The 22,355-nt window shown below is 44.2% G+C and overlaps 2 protein-coding genes across 2 annotated transcripts in view; both read right to left on the minus strand.

Moving 5' to 3' along the window:
* Positions 1 to 14,386, minus strand: part of LOC110523515 (breakpoint cluster region protein) — a 146,584-nt gene extending 132,198 nt beyond the window's left edge. The window contains exon 1 of the mRNA XM_036977154.2: positions 12,105 to 14,386. Within this exon, the coding sequence (XP_036833049.1) occupies positions 12,105 to 13,596 (1,492 nt within the window). The 5' untranslated portion in view covers positions 13,597 to 14,386. The remainder of the gene's footprint in view (positions 1 to 12,104) is intronic.
* Positions 14,387 to 21,036: 6,650 nt separating this feature from the next.
* Positions 21,037 to 22,355, minus strand: part of LOC110523517 (sarcoplasmic/endoplasmic reticulum calcium ATPase 2a) — a 46,942-nt gene continuing 45,623 nt past the window's right edge. The window contains exon 22 of the mRNA XM_036977156.2: positions 21,037 to 22,104. Within this exon, the coding sequence (XP_036833051.2) occupies positions 22,094 to 22,104 (11 nt within the window). The 3' untranslated portion in view covers positions 21,037 to 22,093. The remainder of the gene's footprint in view (positions 22,105 to 22,355) is intronic.

Raw genomic sequence — 22,355 nt, forward strand, 5'->3', positions numbered from 1 at the left:
TTCTCCCATCTCTGCAGCACTCCACCAATTACGCCTTTATGGTAGAGTGGCCAGACGGAAGCCACTCCTCAGTAAAAGGCACATGACAGCCCGCTTGGAGTTTGCCAAAAGGCACCTAAAGACTCTGAGACCATGACAAATAAGATTATCTGGTCTGATTAAACCAAGATTGAACTCTTTGGCCTGAATGCCAAGCGTCACATCTGGAGGAAACCTGGCACCATCCCTACAGTGAAGCATGGTGGTGGCAGCATCATGCTGTGGGGATGTTTTTCAGCTGCAAGGACTGGGAGACTAGTCAGGATTGAGGGAAAGAACAGAGCAAAGTACAGAGAGATTCTTGATGAAAACCTGCTCCAGAGCGCTCAGGACCTCAGATTGGGGTGAAAGTCCACCTTCCATCAGGACAACGATCCTAAAGCACACAGCCAAGACAACGCAGATGTGACTTCGGGACAAGTCTCTGAATATCCCTTGAGCGACGCTCCCCATTCAACAGAGCTTGAGAGTATCTGCAGAGAAGAACGGGAGAAACTCCCCAAATACAGGTGTGCCAAGCTTGTAGCGTCATACCCAATAAGACTTGATGCTGTAATTTCTGCTAAAGGTGCTTCAACAAAGTCCTGAGTAAAGGGTCTGAATACTTATGTAAATGTGATATCAGTGTTTTTTACATATATTTTTTTTATAAATTAGCAACAATTTCTACAAACCTGTTTTTGCTTTGTCATTATGGGGTATTGTGTATAGATTGATGAGGGGGAAAAACTACTTAATCCATTGTAGAATAAGGCTGTAATGTAACAAAATGTGGAAAAAGTAAAGGGGTCTGAATACATTCCGAATGCACTGTACACAGCTGGCAAATACTGACTGCACTGACAGTCAACGGGAGGGACACTGAGAGAAGAGAAAAATAGAGAGAAATACCAGACAGTGGTGGCTTGCAGGCATTGCTGACATTTGGTATTGATTCCCCAGGTGTTTTATTGTCACTCCACTCTTAAAAGCCTATTGGACAACTACAGGGAGAACCCCATTGGTCCAGAGGGTCCGCCCAGGACTTTGATCTCTCCTGGTTTTCCCCTTGCTCCGTAGAAAACAAGGAGAAGCTTCGGAAAGGTGTGACGCTCTAATTGGCTACGAGCAGACCAAACTCAAAGCAGCTGTCAAGTGAGGGAGAAAATCTGACAGAAGAGAGAATGCTTCATTAAATACGACAAGAAAGTGCAATCTGGATGTTCTTTTAAATAATTTAACACAGCCGGGTGAATTACGTCTGATTTCTCTAACACTGCAAAGTGCAGTCGAGGAGCACCCAATCTGAAGCTGTAATGGTGAACTACACATTCGCTAACTACCAATCACAAAGTGCCTTGTTTCAGTGCCAGTTAGGTGGAGCTTAATCACTGATCTATGTTCACCTTACATGTTACTTTTATTTCTTATTCTTATCCGTATTTTTTTAAACTGCATTGTTGGTTAGGGGCTCGTTAGTAAGCATTTCACTGTACCTGTTGTATTCGGCCCATGTGACTAATAAAATTTGATTTCATTTCATTTGATTTGAGTTTGATGAATCCAGATCATGATCATGTCCATCAAGCTATACACAACTGGCCCCAAACCATCCTCCACCTCCCCCCACACTATCACTGTCTAGTTCTGCATGTCTGTTTCTCTAACAAAAAAAGTATTTAGTCAGCCACCAATTGTGCAAGTTCTCCCACTTAAAAAGATGAGAGGCCTGTTATTTTCATCATAGGTACACTTCAACTATGACAGACAAAATGAGTAAAAAAATCCAGAAAATCACATTGTAGGATTGTCTATGAATTTATTTGCAAATGATGGTGGAAAATAAGTATTTGGTCACCTACAAACAAGCAAGATTTCTGGCTCTCACAGACCTGTAACTTCTTCTTTAAGAGGCTCCTCTGTCCTCCACTCGTTACCTGTATTAATGGCACCTGTTTGAACTTGTTATCAGTATAAAAGACACCTGTCCACAACCTCAAACAGTCACACTCCAAACTCCACTATGGCCAAGACCAAAGAGCTGTCAAATGACACCAGAAACAAAATTGTAGACCTGCACCAGGCTGGGAAGACTGAATCTGCAATAGGTAAGCAGCTTGGTTTGAAGAAATCAACTGTGGGAGCAATTATTAGGAAATGGAAGACATACAAGACCACTGATAATCTCCCCCGATCTGGGGCTCCACGCAAGATCTCACCCCGTGGGGTCAAAATGATCACAAGAACGATGAGCAAAAATCCCAGAACCACACGGGGGGACCTAGTGAATGACCTGCAGAGAGCTGGGACCAAAGTAACAAAGCCTACCATCAGTAACACACTACGCCGCCAGGGACTAAAATCCTGCAGTGCCAGACGTGTCCCCCTGCTTAATCCAGTACATGTCCAGGCCCGTCTGAAGTTTGCTAGAGAGCAATTGGATGATCCAGAAGAAGATTGGGAGAATGTCATATGGTCAGATGAAACCAAAATATAACTTTTTGGTAAAAACTCAACTCGTCGCGTTTGGAGAACAAAGAATGCTGAGTTGCATCCAAAGAACACCATACCTACTGTGAAGCATGGGGGTGGAAACATCATGCTTTGGGGCTGTTTTTCTGCAAAGGGACCAGGACGACTGATCCGTGTAAAGGAAAGAATGAATGGGGCCATGTATCGTGAGATTTTGAGTGAAAACCTCCTTCCATCAGCAAGGGCATTGAAGATGAAACGTGGCTGGGTCTTTCAGCATGACAATGATCCCAAACACACTGCCCGGACAACGAAGGAGTGGCTTCGTAAGAAGCATTTCAAGGTCCTGGAGTGGCCTAGCCAGTCTCCAGATCTCAAGGATCTGGAGAAGGCCTGTATGGAGGAGTGGGCCAAAATCCCTGCTGCAGTGCGTGCAAACCTGGTCAAGAACTACAGGAAACGTATGATCTCTGTAATTGCAAACAAAGGTTTCTGTAACAAATATAAGTTCTGCTTTTCTGATGTATCAAATACTTATGTCATGCAATAAAATGCTTATTAATTACTTAAAAATCATACAATGTGATTTTTTGGATTTTTGTTTTAGATTCCGTCTCTCACAGTTGAAGTGTACCTATGATAAAAAAAAATGACAGACCTCTACATGCTTTGTAAGTAGTAAAACCTGCAAAATCGGCAGTGTATCAAATACTTATTCTCCCCACTGTACCTCCTTTTGTTTAGGCGTTTGGTAAATAAATCGAAGCGCGCGTACAACTTCCAGCGGAAAGGTCAGACGAAAATTCCAAAAAGTGATATTACTGGTGGTAGAAACATATCAAACTATGTATAGAATCAATCTTTAGGATGTTTTTATCATAAATGTTCAATAATGTTCCAACCGGAGAATTCCATTGTCTGTAGAAAAGCAATGGAACGAGAGCTACCTCTCATGTGAATGCGCGTGACTGAGCTCGAGGCTGATGGCAGACCTCTGACTCATTCCCCTCTCATTCGGCCCCCCTTCACAGTAGAAGCCTGAAACAACGTTCTAACGACAGTTGACATCTAGTGGAAGCCTTAGGAAGTGCAACATAACCAATATCCCACTGTGTATTCGATAGGGGCTGAGTTAAAAAACTTTTTCTCAGGTTTTTGCCTGCCATATGAGTTCTGTTATACTCACAGACATCATTCAAACAGCTTTCGAAACTTCAGAGTGTTTTCTATCCAATACTAATAATAAAAGTGAAAATGCTGCCCCCTATCCCAAAGAAGTTAAGGGCTTGTAAGTAAGCATTTCACGGTAAAGTCTACACTTGTTATATTCGGCACAAGTGGAAAATAAAGTTTGATTTGGAAGCAGTTACACCACTACAAGACCAATGGCCTGTGGAGACTGCTGAGCATGTAGAGATGGATGCAAACACAGATTTGTTGTACTGCAGCCTGCGACTGGGGCTTTGTCCCGACAGAGATCGCCAATATGGACGCTTTTCCAAAAGGGCAGGCAGGGACATGTGATGAAAAGAATGTATGAGAGGGATATTCCAGTTTTTTTTTTCTTACAAGATCTGTCTGTCACCATAGCTGCAACTGAGGGAAGTTTGTGGTTGGAGATTTGGCATGGAAACCAGCAAAAACACATACACACTGACATACACAGAAACACTTGAGAGGGTGACTACCCCTGGCACCCTCTCTGTGTGTCTGTGTGTGTGTGTGTGTGTGTGTTAGAGCCCTGCACACGCATGAATTTTGAGCCCTAGCCATGCCCGCGAAGTTCAGGCAGTACCCTACCCAGGCCCAATTGCTTCTGCCAAATTTAAGGCCCGGCCCTGCCCTGCCCGAAACCAGAAATAACTTCCTCCGTTAGTATATCCATTAGCTGCTCCTCTCTGTCTGTCACTCGCTCTGCATGCGCTCTGCTCATGGTGGTTCTGAGTCTGAGCATCCATAGCAACGGCTCTGCTTGGCTCAATGTCGAGACATGAGACAGCAGTTAGCTACTTTTCGTCACTCAGACAAAACTCAAGAAACATTATTATGTTCTGTGAAATAATCTCTCCTGTCTTATATTTGAGGAGGTTGAAACTATTCTGACACCATGTCAGATATGACTGTACAACATCTTAGATATGACTGTACTGCGCAGCAGAGCACGAGCAAATGGCTCAGCTTCAAAATGTTAACGATTCATTTAGTGATACCCTAGTTATTGATAAAAAGATTGGCCTACCTGGCCTTAACCTGAGGTATAATGTTGGGGCCCATCGGGCTCGGGTCAGGTAGCAGAAATCTAGTGTGTGTGCTGTTGGGCTGTGCCGTCTGTCCAGGGCGGGAGCAGGTCCGTCTGCTGCTCTTCCCCATGGTAGGGGTCATTGTCCAACTCTACCCCAGGCCTAGATAAAATGCCCAGCCCAGAACAACAGCAGACCGCAGCCAGGCATTTTGACTCTCACTGGAGGTCTGACTGCAGCCTGGAGACACCCCACCCATCTGCCCTGATCACGCCCACACACAGCCAGCCAGGCCGTCTACAATATGGCTATATCCTACAGCACAAGACAAACCAACCATCTACTCCTACAAACAGGCTGTAAACCATGTCTGACAGAACACAAGCAACTCACCAAGTGATATTCTGAACAAAAACGACTAATCCTATCTAGCACCGTGCTCCAAGTCATGTATGAAGTTCTCTCAACCAGAACAAAGGGACCATTTTCCTGTAGTATTGGTCCCAGGGCAAACCAGGGGGGATTCTTCCCTCGTTCCCTGTACTGTAGAGGGAGAAAGAGCAGTCTCCTCACCAGCTGGCTCTGTGAAGAGATCCACTCCCCCATTCCTCCTCTCATCCAACCCTCCATCCACCCCCTCCTCCACTCTGAGCCTTTTGGTTTCACTCCAGCCCCTGTTTGCCTTCTGTGGTTACACGGGCTTCCGATGCCACAATCACTCAACAGTGGAGGCTGAACAATGCATTTAAGAGTCCCTGGCAGTCACATAACCCCCCCACACACACACACTAATCCAGTGTGAAAAAGGGGTCATTGTGCCACACAGTAGTACTAGTGAATGTGGGGTTGGCTGGAGGTAATGCTGACTGCTTTACTGTTTTTAAATGCCTGTTAAACCAATCATTCCTCTCCATCGTCTGCCCACACACGCAGTCACACACACACACACACACACACACACACACACACACACGCAGTCACACACACACACACAGTCACACCTCCTCCTCCTGGCAGCCCACTCACATTCACACAGACACTGCTGCTGTGACCATGCTACAGTTCCCTGTCATGTCAGCTGATGGCTGCATCATACAGAATTTACATTGGGAGTGAAACTCCCCTGACACACACCACTAGACGGCTCATCTCTCACAGTTCTCACAAGCCTGGGTATTGTAAGCGTGTCTTTCAAGTCAGTGTGTTTGATGCCTGTGTACACGCACGCACACAAAGGTCAGGGACACCAAGCCCCTTTATATGTCACCACACCACAGCCTGGCTTCATGGCTTCATGGGGGGGGGGGGGGGGGGTTTCACATAGGGCCAGAGGCTGTGTTCAATCCAAGACACAGGAAAGAACTCTGGGGATGGCCAAGGATTGTGACTGTCTAAAATAAGGCCCTAGGAGAAGCCGGCCATGGGAGGGATGGCGGGGTGGACAAAGTGTCCCTTTAGGCTAAGCTTAGGTCAGGTCTGCCCATTTTTGGTACAATGACATCCAGCCTCAAAGAATAAAAAAACAGGTCCTGGATCAGCATTCCCCTACCCAAACCTTCCAATGAATCATGGTAGTATAAATAATACATGTTCCCCTGGATCACACATGTCTATGACAAAGTCAAACAAGAGACCTATACATTCTGGGGGGGGGGGGGGGGGTGCTGTGCCCACCTCTTTCTCATTTCAACACATGCTCAGGTTACTGGCTAGGCTACATCAACTCTCTCTCAAAGTATCTAGACAGGACCAAGGCAAATCAACATGTCAAAGCCTAACCTGACAAATAAGGCTAACACATAGGCTAAAATCTAAATTTTATGGTTAATATGACGGTAATGAAAATGTTAAATAATGAGAGAGATTGCATAAACAACGGCCTCAGATTTCAGAAGAATAAGCAGGTTTCATACATCCTCCAACCTCTCTACCCCTCTGTGTAGGTGATCCGTGTCATAGGTGCAGGGGCCGTGTGTGTACGTTTAGGGTAAGTGTACCTATTAAGCACACCGAAATCTAAGTTTAGACATTTCTAAAATACAGTATACTGCCTTAATATCTGTAAGAAAAGTGGAGAAAAAATGAAATGTGAGGTATTTGATCAAATATGCCCAGAGTGGGTTAAATGGGTGTTCCAAATAAGCCCACTTCATAAATAATCTATTTTCATTTCCAAATGTTCCAAATGTACATTTATTATGTAAAATGTGATTATTTGTAATAATTGTAGGGGAGATTAATAGAAACTGATGATTAGCCCTCATAACAGGGCCCAATGGTATACACAGAGATCAATGTGGACTTCAGGTCTTGTCAAACAGTACGCACCTGATTCAACTAATCAACTAATCATAGACTTCAATCAAGACATGACTGGTTGAATCACGTGTGTTATTGCTTGGTTATAAACTAAATGTACCCCCACTGGCCCACTGTGGATAAGAAGCCATGCACAAAGACTAGAACACACACAACTTTCAATGAATTATCTGAAAGCCGATTCACATTTGCTGTACTGCTATTCTTGTTGCTTAGTTCAACTAGTCTTCCTAAAGCCTGTCTGAAAACTGTTTCAAATCTCCCTCTCTACTGTTGTATTACAAAGGTACAGGTGGTGGACAAACAAACGGAATCACCTGGATGAATGAAGGACAACAATATGACAATGCCCCCACCCAAAAGTGCATGAGTAGTCGCCCAATAGACATATTGTTGTCCACCATTCGTTTGCCTTTTTGTCCATCACTTGTAGGTCTTCTACTGTATCTCAGTTATGCCTGAAACCTGCTCTTATTCTTCTCACTCTGCGTCAACGACTACCTGTCCACTCCAAACGTTTTGAGAGAGAGTTGGAGGTTTCTAATTGTTCCTCATCTTGGTAAAGACACCAGGGCTAGATGCATAATATGCAGAACTGTAGTTTGTGTGTTTTAATCAACTTCAATCTAAAGAAAACAACTATTTATGCTCATGTTCATTGAATATTAGGAATATCAACACACTATCCCCTTGTGGTTCAATGCAAACCAGGCTTAATAGGAGCACACTGGGCTTAATAGGAGCACACTGGGCTTAATAGGAGCACACTGGGCTTAATAGGAGCACACTGGGCTTAATAGGAGCACACTGGGCTTAATAGGAGCACACTGGGCTTAATAGGAGCACGCTGGGCTTAATAGGAGCACACTGGGCTTAATTGGAACAACAGTAATTTATGGTAAAAAATAGAGAATAGCAAAGTCTACTCGTAAAATATTTGGAAACCAATGGTTTGGGGTATAAATATACACAGTTAGTATTAATCATATCGAACAATATGTATTTATTGCCATTCACATTCTGCATAGAGGGTGTGCTTTTGGTGCCACTGTACCTTTTAAGCCCACCTGAGATAAATGTCAAATTTCCACAAATGTAATCTATGTATACAATGGAAGGTTCATTTAACAGTAAAACAAGACAAAGTGCATTAAAAAAGGTATGCTGTGAATGCCTGAAATCTATTATCTTGATGCAGTTGCAAGTTGTTGCTTTTGTGTGACTGTGACATGCAGGCATGAAAAACCCATACATTCAATTGGGAAGAAAAAGTCATTACTGCCCATGAAATATGCTATCATGTGCATACATCAGTCCAATAATCTCTTAATATTACATAAATTATTTGAAAATGGCCACTAGTGGGAACTGTTTATTTAGTTGAAACAAACACTAAACAGCACAAATGTAAAACAAAAAAAAAAACGTCATTATTTGAATCCAAAGATGGAAGTGAGTTTAACGGGTATGTGGGCTTAATAAGTACACTTACCCTAGATGTGTGTCTAATTCCACCCAATCTGTAGGTTTAACCAGTTTACCCATGTGAAATAGGTCATAGAGATAATGATATGAAGCTTATGAGGCCATCGGTAAACCAAAGAGGATAAATTGAATTGGACAAACCCAACATAGGCTGCCTCAAATAATCCCTACATTTGAGGAGCCCTCTTTCACTCCCGTTAAAATCCACCTACTTATAGCCAAGATTATGAGCTTCTCTATCTCACCTGAACTCTTTCATCCACTTTCAGTTTGAACTTCTTCCCTCAGTCTAACATTTCCATGTGACTATTTCTGTCCCCTCTCTTTTGATAGTGTTTAAGTGAGTGTGTCCCAATTTCCATGTTCTGTATTTCATAAATGTAAGGTCTTTCCTTGGAATGTGAATCGCTACAACTAGCTGTGTAAGAAAATCTCCTTCCATTCTCCTGCTGGTGAGATGAAGGTCTATTTCAGGCTATGCATGAGGAAGAGGGTCTGTCAGAAAGCTTACTGAACATAAATTATGAAATCATCTGGTCAGTTGTACTGCTTTCCTGACGCTACAGTGAGAAAGCTAGCTGTCTGTACCTTTGTTTAGAATCCTACACAGTTTTGGAACATTTTGTCAGCCCAAGCTTCTCCTGGTTTCTTCTCCGTTGAATGACGCTTGTATGTGAGCACTGAGAAGGAGAAGTTGTCTTCCCTCACTCACTCTAATTCCATCTTTCATGCTCCTTCTCTCTCTCTCTCAATCTAAAGATTAGCCATTTTAGATTGACCACCATGAATACAGTTAATCCTGAAAAACACCCACTTCAACAGGCCAAAGGGACATGATGGAACAATTAGTTTGGTGTTTACACCAAGGCCATCTACCACGGGGAGAGAGATAGACCATGGAGTGGAGAAGAGGAAGAAAAGAGTGAGTAGAGAGGACGAGGAGAGAAGCCCTAGCTAGCAGATGGCCTGAATCGTCCACAGAGAGTATTCTCGCTCTCTCCAGAGTCAGGGCAGCCATTAAGAGAAAAGCCTTCTGCTAGAGGATCATTTCACTGTGAACACTCACTCCAGCATAGGGAGGAGGAATCCAACAGCCCAGCTAGAACGAACATACAGCCTCCAGCACCTGGTCATGACACATGCATACACTCCCATGTACGCTTGGGCACACACACACTCACGCAAACAAACACTCGCGCAAACACACACTCGCACGCACACACAAACCCACTGCTTACAGCCCCAAGATGTGTGTGAGTTTGTTTGTGTGTGTGTATTCTGTTACGCAACGGGAGAACTCTTCCCATCTGTGCCTCTACAGCCCCCGCATCCCTGACCAGTGAAGCAAGAAACCATATATCAGCCTTGCACTCTGCCTCAGCTTTATCCTCTTCACCCTCTTTCTCCCCATCATCATCCTCAACATTTTCACTGATCCTCAACCTCTTCCTCCTCATCATCCTCACTCAGCCAACCACTATCAGGAAACATATCCTATTCTCCGTCCCAGGAGCGTCATCTAACAGATTCCATACATTTCAAAATCCAGATTATCCCCCAAATACATGAGTGCAAAATCTCCCACATCGTCTGTGGCATTGTAACTGACCCCGCTCTGCCTATTGTTGTGTGAAATGTACTAAAACAAAGAGACCAGACAAGAGTGAGATAATCCCACAGATCACAGCTGGGAAGGAGTAAGAGCGTTAGCCACATGCTAGGCCTCTTACTGTGCAGCCTGCCTGCAGCCCCAGCCAGCCAGCCAGCCAACCAGCCAGCCTAGCATAGAGCAAGGCCAGAGAAATGAGAGATGGACACTGTTTGTGGAGGGATTTTCAATAAGAGGGTGGCTATGTGCTATTCATCACTTTCAATCTTTACAAGTGTGAGCGCATGTCACTGGAAGCAAAGCAGGTATACCCTACAGGCCTGAATTCAACAGTCATGAATGATGTCCCTATAGATGAAAATGGGTCAACAGTAATGAAGACTCTGAAATGATAAAGAATACAATGAGATATTTTTGACTCGCAGAATACAGATCATTCCCAATCAAAGAGAACATCACCAGTGAGGGAGCGAGAGAGAGTCTGTTTCCTGTCACACCCTCAGTACAGGGGTTAGTGTGCAGCTGCTACCGCCCCCCCCCCCCCCCCCCCCCCAGAGCAGAGCAGACAGTCTTATCTGCCTCTCTGCACACACACAGGGCTCATCCTGGCACAGGAACAGGTGCCTGCTGCCAACGACCCACAGCTTGATCAACGACCCACAGCTCGGTCTGCTCTAATAGGGTGCCAGGACTGCTGCGGGAGGGCGGGCTCTAAAACGCCACTCACCTTGTCAGCAGAAAGCCCAGGGAAACCAGGTCAGACGGAGCCACGTCACATGACACCACTGCAGCTAGCGCATTTGAACCCAACCGCCCAAGCCTCTAGCTCCGAGCTAACCACTCTGTTAGCTCCAGCCATAATTGGGCCTGGAGGCGACGAACAGGTTAAAGATATTACTGAAGATGATTGTTTGGGGAGAGAGAGAGGGGACGAGATAGCTTTCTTTTGTCCAGGACTACAGTAAAAGCTTTTTAAAAAAAAGCTGGTTCGGTTTCAGAAGTAGTCGTGGACTGAGTCAAAAGCCTCTCTCAGCCGGCGTCCCAAATGGCATTCTTTCCCACATATAGTACACTGCTTTTGTAGTGCACTACATAGGGGACATGGTATGCATTTGGGACACATCCTCTGTCTCCCATGGTTGGCTGGCTGAGGCTCACAGACACCTGTGGTTGGAATTCCACGCACGGAACCCTGGGAGCCAAGCGTCTGTCTAAGGAAGACCTCCCTGTCTCAACTCGGACTGACTGCATTTGTTATTCACTCAACTGAACTCACATTCCAGGAAGATAGATGGTAACTCTCCTACACAAGGCCACTCAGAAGACACAGTCAGGTATAAACACAAACAGGCACAGGCACTGAGTGACACACACACACTTTGAGGCATGCCTCTATCCTCTTCACAAAGAGCGTACCTGCTCAGAGACAAGGTGGAGAAGACAACAGCGTCAAAATGCACTGAGAGAAGAGTGAATGAGGAGGGAAAAGCTGCTTACCCAGACAAAAGAAAACAATGCTCACAATTCATTGTTCTGCGATTTTTAGGAGGAGCCCCATGTCTCACAAGGTTTAGTGGAACTCTGACCGTGTGATGAACAGACAGTGAAGAGATCACCGAGTAGGCAGGTTTCTATGGTTTGTCTCAGTCAGGAGGTCAAACCTGACATTTCAGCCAAGGAACATGTAAAGTACCAGAAACTACACACAATAATCAAGTGCACCAATTCCAGGACCAGCAGTTGTGAGATTGCAATTGAAACCATTAGATTTCACTAGTTTAGATGTTCTAGTCTAAATCCTACCCGTGTGTATGATGAGATTATGAACACATCCCCCTTCCTCCATACATGGCAGTCAGTCAACCCTGCCAGGCAGCGGTCAGCGTGCAACAGCCTCTTAAATCTCCAGACATGAACGGAGCAGCGACTAGAGCTAAGATTAGAGGGCAGACGCCACTCACCCAGGTCTCCATGGAAACTGTTGTCATGGGAGGCTCTGCTGGCCGGTGTGGAGTTCGGATCGAGTGGGGGCCAGATCTGGCCAGTCTTGCGGACGCTCACAATGGTAGCTTCGGACATGACCACGTGGCCCTGCTGGTGGTGGCGCTTCTGGGACTGTGGCGTGGGGGGACTGCTGCTGTCAAACGAATGCTGGGAGTTCTGGGAGTTCTGCGAGGGTGAGCGGCTCTTCTCCCTGAAGGGCCGGCGGTAGGCAGTGGTGGGACTGGGTGACACGTGGCTGGACTGGCCAGACGAGAAGTCCTCCTCACTGGATGTTAGGTTCTCATTGGAACTACAGTCTGGTGTGTAGCCGCCGCCTCCGCCCCCCACGTCCTCAAAGCTCCCGGGAGAGTAGGAGCGCCGGGGCCAGGTCAGGTGGTGCTCTTCTCCGATGTGGTCCCTCATGATGACGCCCCCTCTTCCATCCCCCCCACCCTCGCCCATCATCACCCCACCCACGTAGACACTGGTGTATGGCTGGAAGTCAGAGGGTTGCCATGGGGGTGGAGGGGGCTGTTTGCCCCCGTTGGCCTTGGGGTGGCGTGGGTTGGGGTCCCCATCCTCGTATTCAGCATCGTACCCACAGGTGCTTTCTGTAGAGCGCCCCCTGTAGACAGGCCGAGTGCGGAGCTCACCTGCCACAGTGGCCAAGTTGCCTGGCAGGGAGTGCAGAGATCTCTTGCGCTCCATCTGCATGGCCTGGCTGCCCAGGGTGCTGATCTTGTCAGAGACGTCTCGGTCGTTGACCCTGACCAGGCCCCTGTCATGGTGGAAGTCCATGTTGGTGTAGAAGGGCTGCTGCTTCTCCTGGCTCTTCCCTCCATCCCCGGCAGAGTGAGAGTTTGCCCGCTTGATCCTCTCAAAGTTAGACCTCAGCGCTGCCACCCCCAGTCCCATGCCAAGCTTGTCATTGGGGTCAGACAGTAGGTCCTTGTTTGGGGGTGGGTTTTGGCGGCGAGGGGATATACCTCCTTTCTGTTTGGAGGGTGAGAGGCCGTCTGTCTCACAGGGCTCTACCTGCTGGGGTACCTCGAAGGCAGACTGGAGCTCCAGCCCGTCTCCGTGGGAGGCTGACTTCCGGGCTGGAGGGGGTCTAGGTTTGGACCTAGCCTCCCCCACCGGTTGGAACCGGCTCCGCTCCCCCTGTTCCTGCACGTGTGGCTGCTGAGACTCAGCACCCAGCCCTGCCTGGTCCCCTACCTCGTTCACCTGGGCCTTCCTGAAACCCCAGCGCTGGCGGTCATAACTCTTCCTCTCCTTGGCCAGCAGCGTCTGCAGGTAGATCATACGGAAGCGCTCCTTGTTCACCTCCAGCTCTAGCCGCCGGATGGAGGCTTTGCACTTCTCCAGCTCCTGTTCGATGCCCCCCACCGACCTGAGCTCCATCTTTGGGGGGTCCGACTCGGGGAACTGCGCTTTCCATGCTTCAATAAATCCCACAGGCTCTACCATTGTTGATATTTACTGTACAGCAGTAGATCTGACTGGGGTGATGTCACCAGTAGTCTACAGGGCTCGTTATTTCTCGTCTATCATACAGTATCTGACAGGGAAAAAATCTGAATGTACCTAGAGAAACTACTATAGAAAAATACCATTCATATTAATGGTATGTTAAACCAGTTCAAAAACGGACAATTGAAGTGTTATCACCTCTTTACCGATTCGCAGTGACAATATATTTAATAGTCAACAATAGCAATAGGCTTATCACTCAAACCTGCGAATGTGTCAGACACGAATCATATTTGATGACGGTCTCGCCTCTTCTGCATTATTCCAGAATAAAATATGACATCTCCTGAGCGGATGATCTTCTGGATATAGAACTCCCGTGTGATGAGAAAGTGATAACGGCTCTCCAACTACTTACTTTCCATTGTCTTATTCAAGTCAAGATTTTTCCATATATTCCATAATCGATTAACTTCGTTTACTCAGATGACAACATCCCTGTTCCATGATCACCGGCTCCAGCTGTTCCTAGATCTTTATACCAGCTCAGCGTCCAAGGAGAATGGCATAAAATGAGAGAAAAGAAAGAATGATTGTTTCCCCACAACAAATTCATTTTATCTTGTTCCTATCCCGAATCGAGGATAAATTATAATTTGTTTTGCCTTGTTATCCCATGTTTTCGCGGTTCATTGTTAGTGTACAGTTTATCCAGATCTTCACCGTTCATCGCCTATGGACCCCTGTGGTTGCGTGTTCCAGTCTCGTACTGGAGACAGAGGGCTGCAGGAAAGGGAGGGGCCAGACGGAATATGATTGACAGTGGTTGCGCTCGGTTTCCGTTCAATTAAAGAGACAAGGTATAAATGTATTCATCTGTATTCCACATAACAATGATCAGGCAGTAGATAATTTATTGATATTTCAGTAAATCCTATAAGCATAATCATCTAAGCGAAACTTGGATCTAGCCTATATTCCATTTATATCTGTCTTTATTTGAGCATTGCAGCTAAGATGATAGAATGGAGAGTTAACAATCTATTGTTGCATTATTCTCTTCGTATGGACTGAGAAAATGCAAATTATATGCTACAGTAATTGAAATCAACCCGCCGTGCAGGTGTGATACTTCTGGGCGAATGGCACTTCCGGAATGCCTAATATGACACCACAATGCCACCTTGTGGGCTGTTCACGTCAAGTGGATACAGTAGGCTAATGATTATTTTAAACTGGGTGGTTCGAACCCTGAATGCTAATTGGCTGACAGCCGTGGTATATCACAGGTATGACAAAACAGTTATTTTTACTGCTCTAATTACGTTGGTAAACAGTTGTTTGTGATATATAGCCAATATACCACGGCTAAGGGCTGTGTCCAGACACTCTGTGTTGTATCATGTGTACGAACAGCCCTTAGCCGTGGTATATTGGCCATATACCACACCCCCTTGGCCTTATTGCTTAAATAAACTCCATTCAAATCGACAAGTCCACAATATAGGAGTACAGTAGTTGTAGTACAATAGTAACTTTCTATTGTGGAAAAAGTACCCAATTGTCATACTTGAGTAAAAGTAAAGATACCTTAATAGAAAATTAAAGTCACCCAGTAAAATACTACTTGAGTAAAAGTATTTGATTTTAAATATACTTAAGTATCAAATGTAAATGTAATTTCTAAAAATATACTTTAGTATGGTATGAATAGTTAAAAATTCCTTATATTAAACAAACCAGATGGAACCTTTTTTTGTTGTTGACGGATATCCAGGGGCACACTTCAACACAGACATCATTTACAAATGAAGAATGTGTTTAGTGAGTCCACCAGATCAGAGGCAGTAGGGATGACCAGGAATGTTCTCTTGATATGCATTCAAAATGTAACAAGTACTTTGGGGTTTTAGCAAAAATGTATGGAGTAATAAGTATATTATTTTCTTTAGGAATTTAGTGAAGTAAAAGTTATAAAAAGTACAGATACCCCAAAAAATGACGGAAGTAGTACTTTCAAGTATTTTTACTTAAGTACTTTAGATAACTGCTTTCTATGTCCAATCTAATTAGCTGACATGCTAACAATATTACATATATACAGGTAACTGCCAAAATAAAGCAAACGTTTGAGTAAATAAGGGATGCAAAGTATATTGAAAGCAGGTGCTTCCACACAGGTGTATTAGCATCCCATAATGCTTAGGATCAGTTGCCCATTATTTTGGCTAGCATGGCTAGAAGAGATCTTAGTGACTTTGAAAGAGGGAGGGAGAGAACCCATATTTCCCTGAGATTACACAGATCCACAAAGAATTTGAAAAAACAAACCCAATTTTGATAAACTCCCATACCTATTGGGAGAAATACCACAGTGTGCCATCACAGCAGCAAGGTGTGCGACCTGTTGCCACAAGAAAAGGGCAACCAGTGAAGAACAAACACCATTGTAAATACAACTCATGTTGATTTATTTTCCCTTTTCTACTTTAACTATTTGCACATAAAATTACATTTGTAATGTCTTTGTTCTTTTGGAACTTTTGTTAATGTTTACTGTTCATTTTTATTGCTTACTTCACTTCTGTTTTATCTAGTTAACTTGCTATGGCAACGTTAACATATGTTTCCCATGCCAATAAAGCCCTTAAATTGAATTGAGAGAGATGAGGAAACGAAGCTTCCTGAAGCATTGAGGCTTTCCAGCCAATTGTGTCAAAAATAGGTTAATTACTAGGTGATTCATTATCTGTTCACAATGCACATTAGTGACATCTGCTGGACAGCAATAAATAGCAATGTGTGATTATTAAGAGTTTTTCTCCACTAATCCGTGGTGCAGCGGTAAATCTTTGGTTTTAATAGCCTACAGTTGGATTTCTAAATTCACATCATACTTCCGTTTTTTGCCTTCAAACGTACTATTTTTCCAAAATGGAATCTATGACATTATTTAGGATGCTTCAGACAAAAGCTTTTTTCAAAATAGTGTTCCTAAAGCAGAATTCGACGTCATACCCTCACGTCCCTGAATGTTCCATAGTTCCCATTGTGAACTACCAGTCAGGTGAAAGTCCTTGCACAAATTCCTAAATATATTTAGAAGTACGATTTCCTGTACAGGTGGGTGTTTGAAAGCAGTTAAATTGAATAAAGCACCAGAAACAAGGCGAAATCAGTGGAATCTCGCATTTTTCAACACATGGTTTTAAAAAGCATGATCAAACGAAGCTTCGGACATCGTTGATGATGTGCAAGGTCAAATCATGACGTCAGTGATATTCAGATCAGACAATAGGAGTTTTACAAAGAGGCCCGAGTTCGCGAGTTGGAATTCCGAGTTGGATGACCGTTCAAAACGATTTTTCCCAATCGAGGCTCGTTTTTTTCCCGACTTCCCAGTTGTCCTGAACGCACTGAAGTCGGAAGTCAGAGATTTCCGAGTCTCCTGTTGTTTTGAACGTTGTTCTGAAAGTGCAGTGGTGTAAAGTACTTAAGTAAAAATACTTCAAAGCACTACTTAAGTCGTTTTTGGGGGTATCTATACTTTATTATGTATATTTAACTACTTTTACTTCACTACATTCCTTATGAAAATATTGTACTTTTTACTCCATACATTTTCCATGACATCCAAAAGTACATTTTGAATGCTGAGCAGGACAGGAAAATAAACTCAGCAAAATAAGAAACGTCCTCTCACTGTCAACTGCGTTTATTTTCAACAAACTTAACATGTGTAAATATTTATATGAACATAACAAGATTCAACAACTGAGTCATAAATTGAACAAGTTCCACAGACATGTGACTAACAGAAATTGAATAATGTGTTCCTGAACAAAGGAGGGTCAAAATGAAAAGTAACAGTCAGTATCTGGTGTGGCCACCAGCTGCATTAAGTACTGCAGTGCATCTGAACTGCACCAGATTTGCCAGTTCCTGCTGTGAGATATTACCCCACTCTTCCACCAAGGCACCTGCAAGTTCATGGACATTTCTGGGGGGAATGACCCTAGCCCTCACCCTCCGATGCAACAGGTCCCAGACTTGCTCAACGGGATTGAGATCCAGGCTCTTCGCTGGTCATGGCAGAACACTGACATCCCTGTCTTGTAGGACATCACGCACAGAACGAGCAGTATGGCTGGTGGCATTGTCATGCTGGAGTGTCATGTCAGGATGAGCCTGCAGGAAGGGTAGCACATGAGGGAGGAGGAGGTCTTCCCTGTAACGCACAGCGTTGAGATCGCCTGCAATGACAACAAGCTCAGTCCGATGATGCTGTGACACACCGCCCCAGACCATGACGGACCCTCCACCTCCAAATCGATCCCGCTCCAGAGTACAGGCCTCGGGGTATCGCTCATTCCTTTGACAATAAACGCGAATCCAACAATCACTCCTGGTGAGACAAAACCGCGACACGTGAGTGAAGAGCACTTTTAGCCAGTCCTGTCTGGTCCAGCGACGGTGGGTTTGTGCCCATAGAAGACGTTGTTGCTGGTGATGTCTGTCCTACCTGTCCTGCAGGTGTGATGTTTGGATGTACCGATCCTGTGCAGGTGTTGTTACTCGTGGTCTGCCACTGCGAGGAAGATCAGGTGTCCTGTCTCCCTGTAGCGCCATCTTAGGCATCTCACAGTACGGACATTGCAATTTATTGCCCTGGCCACATTTGTTGTCCTCATGCCTCCTTGCAGCATGCCTAAGGCACGTTCACGCAGATGAGCAGGGACCCTGGGCATCTTTCTTTTGTTGATTTTCATAGTCAGTAGAAAGGCCTCATTAGTGTCCTAAGTTTTCATAACTGTGACCTTAATTGCTTACCGTCTGTAAACTGTTAGTGTCTTAACGACTGTTCCACAGGTGCATGTTCATTAATTGTTTATGGTTCATTGAACAAGCATGGGAAACAGTGTTTAACATTTTTACAATGAAGATCTGTGAAGTTATTTGGATTTTTAAGAATTACCTTTGAAAGACATGGTCCTGAGAAAGGGACGTTTCTTTTTTTGCTGAGATTAGTTACATTCACCCATTTATCAACAGAACATCCCTGGTCATCTGTATTGCCTCTGTTGTGGCGGATTACTAAACACACATACTTCCTTTGTAAATTATGCCTAAATGTGTGCCCGTGGCTTTCCATAAATTAAAAAATATAATATAAGGAATTTGAAATGATTTATACTTTTACTTTTGATACTTAAAAGTATATTTTAAACCAAATACTTTTAGACTTTTACTCAAGTAAAATTTTACTGGGTGACTTTTACTTTTACTTGAGTCATTTTCATGTATGACAGTTGGGTACTTTTTCCACCACTGTGAACCAGGCACGTATCGGCACACTGCTTCGCGATTTCGACGCATGCCTCGGAGCTCCAGTATTAAACGTAACATACCCCAGTTCTAATATTTGTCCACCTAATTGGTCTTTTGACCAATCACAACATATATATTTGTTCAGAACTGGTCTGATTGGTCAAAAGACCAATTCCCAAAAAAGACCTGTTCCCAAAACTAGAAGATGTTATGAACACAGTGCACTAAATTGTAGAAAATCGTGTTGTTTAGGAATGCAAGGTCGATTTGAGTTTGTGCACAAGCTTACTTCACAGAGGAGGCCTTCCCTAATGGAAATATGTTACAACCCGCCTACCTTGCTTGTTCTGCACACTATGCTTCATTTTCTCCCACTGTAAACGACACAGATTAACTATCTTGGGTTAGCTATACTGAACAAAAATATAAACGCAACATGTAAAAAGTGTTGGTCCAAAGTGTCATGAGCTGAAATGAAAGATCCTGCAATAGACTGTGCCGGGGGGCTATGGTCAGTCTGTCCTATCTGGTGAAATTCTCCTGTCTTATCTGGTGTCCTGTGTGAATTTAAGTATGCTCCCTCTAATTCTCCATCTCTCTCGCTCTCTCTGAGGACCTGAGCCTGAGGATCATGCCTCAGGACTACCTGGCCTGAAAACTCCTGGCTGTCCCCAGTCCACCTGGTTGTGCTGCTGATCCAGTTTCTGCTGTTTTGCCTGTGGCTATTGAACCCTGACCTGATTACCGGACGTGCTACTGTACCTTGTCCCGGACCTCTTGTTTTCAATCCTCTCTCTCACTCTATACCACACCTGCTATCTCGACCTCTGAAAGCAAACTGACATTTACTCCTGAGGTGCTGACCTGTTTCACGCTCTACAAGCACTGTGATTATTATTTGACCCTGCTGGTCATCTACGAACGCTTGAACATCTTGATGAACAATGTGGCCTTAATGGCTTTGTACTCTTAGAATCTCCACCCGGCACAACCAGAAGAGGACTGGCCACCCCTCAGAGCCTGGTTCCTCTCTAGGTGTCTTCTTAGGTTCCTGCCTTTCTAGGGAGTTTTTCCTAGCCACTGTGCTTCTACATCTGCGTTTCTTAATGTTTGTGGTTTTAGGCTGCTGATGTAAAGGGCTTCATAAAAACATTTTATTTGATTGATATGCATGCTTGTCATCCTCACCAGGGTCTTGACCTGACTGTAGTTAGGCATCGTAACAGACTTCAGTGGGAAAATGCTCACCTTCGATGGCCACTGGCAAGCTGGAGAAGTGTAATCTTCACGGATTAATCCCGGTTTCAACTGTACCGGGCAGATAGACAATGTGTATGGTGTTGTGTTGGTGATTTTGATGTTAACGTTGTGAACCGTGCCACATGGTGGCAGTTGGTTTATGGTATGGGCAGGCATAAGCTACGGACAACACAATTGCATTTTACCGATGCCAATTTGAATGCAGAGATACCGTGATGAGATCCTGAGGCCCATTGTCGTGCCATTCATCCGGCGCCATCCCCTTAAGTTTCAGCATGATAATACACTGCCCCAAGTCGCAAGGATCTGTACACAATTACTGGAAGCTGATAATGTCCCAGTTCTTCCATGGCCTGCATACTCACCAGACATGTCACCCATTGAGCACTTTCGTGATCCTCTGGATCAGCGTGTTCCAGTTCCCGCCAATATCCAGCAACTTCAGTCATTGAAGAGGAGTGGGACAACATTCCATAGGCCACAATCAACTCTATGCAAAGATGTGCTGCATGAGGCAAATGGTCACACCCACTACTGACTGGTTTTCTGATCCACACCCTTATTATTCTTTTCTTAAGGTATCTGGTGACCACAGATGCATATCTGTTTCCAGCCATGTGAAATCCATAGATTAGGGCCTAATGGATTTTTTTCAATTTACTGATTTCCTTATATGAACTGTAAATCAGAAAAATCTTTGAAATTGCTGCAGTTATATTTTTGTTTAGTGTATTTGCACACTTGCCAACTCCATTGCCAAGTCAAACACGTATGGCAAACAATGAGTTGGTATGACAACACAAAGACTGGCACTCTCAGACTACAAGACACAATGATAGACCCAAATAAAAAGTTTCAATAGTTTATTAAACTGAAACCACAATCTCAGTGATGCGTGTTACAATCATTGAGCACAGGTAATGATCAATCAAATCTACAGATGTGTTAACATAGTGGGGAGTTAACAGGAACATCAGTTTAACTGCAGCTTCATGATATTGCATGATAAGACAAAAAGGGACAATTTTATTCAACAGGTATAGAACACAGCTATATTGCTAGTCACTAATAAATCAAAGCCAGTCTTCTGTCCTGGTTTCTCACAACTATTAGTAGTTGAGTGGTAATATTGTTAAAGTTCAGACTCCACAGACATCAATCAGTGTCTTCTGGACCAGTACTGTGCAAATTCCCAAACAATAGGAAATGTTTCTGATCAGTGATAAACACTTAATAGTATTAGTGATACTGTAGTATTTATCTGTAAAATCTCTAATCATGTCAAGCAGTTCTGTACAATATTTTACTATAGAAATCTAGATAAATTGCATGGCTACTCACAGCTGGAGGGCATGCACTACTGTGTATTGTACATGGATATAAAACTAGTCAACCTGGTATGAAATACTGAAGGTAGGAAGACGCAGGGAGGAATGTCAGGGACATGGAAGGCTTCCCCTGCATATAAGAATCCAAAACGGCACCATTTCCCCCAAGTCTAACCACAATATAAGAAGTCATTTAAACCCCCACCCACCAATCCCACACCATATCATTCCACTTACTATTTGGTCATGTTTCCCCATAACATTTGAAAATACTATAAATGCATTGTACCCATGTCTGGAAAGGTCACATATACAGAGGAGGCTGGTGGGAAGAGCTATAGGACGGGCCCATTGTAATGGCTGGAATGGAATTCATGGAACGGAGTCAAACGTAGTTTACATGTTTGATACCATTCCATGAATTCAATTTCAGCCATTACAATGGGCCCATCCTCCTAAAGCCTCCACTGATATACAGTGCGGGTCAAGATATCCGAGGTGTAATGCTACCCAGAACACACATGCTGAACAGGACAGTCTCTACAGCTATCATATCAGACTAGATGGAATGGCAGGTTTTAGTCATCACCTGTAGAGAAAGGGAAAATATGATGAGTACAAAATATCAGAACAGAAAAACATGTCTAAAATATATATTTTTACTGCATTGCCAAAAGACTAGATCCAGTATATTCCCATGCAACAAAACACTAGATTTGACACCCACACTGATATCTGCGATTGTGTGGGAGCTTAAGCTGCAAGTGTAGGTGTGCGGGAAAATAGACACTCTCAGATAAAGTCCATTAGAAGAATGGTGACAAAGAAAAACAGGAATAT

This window comes from Oncorhynchus mykiss, chromosome 5 (assembly GCF_057628025.1).
Source record: "Oncorhynchus mykiss isolate SJ-2025 chromosome 5, ASM5762802v1, whole genome shotgun sequence".
Classification (NCBI taxonomy): Eukaryota; Metazoa; Chordata; class Actinopteri; order Salmoniformes; family Salmonidae; genus Oncorhynchus; species Oncorhynchus mykiss.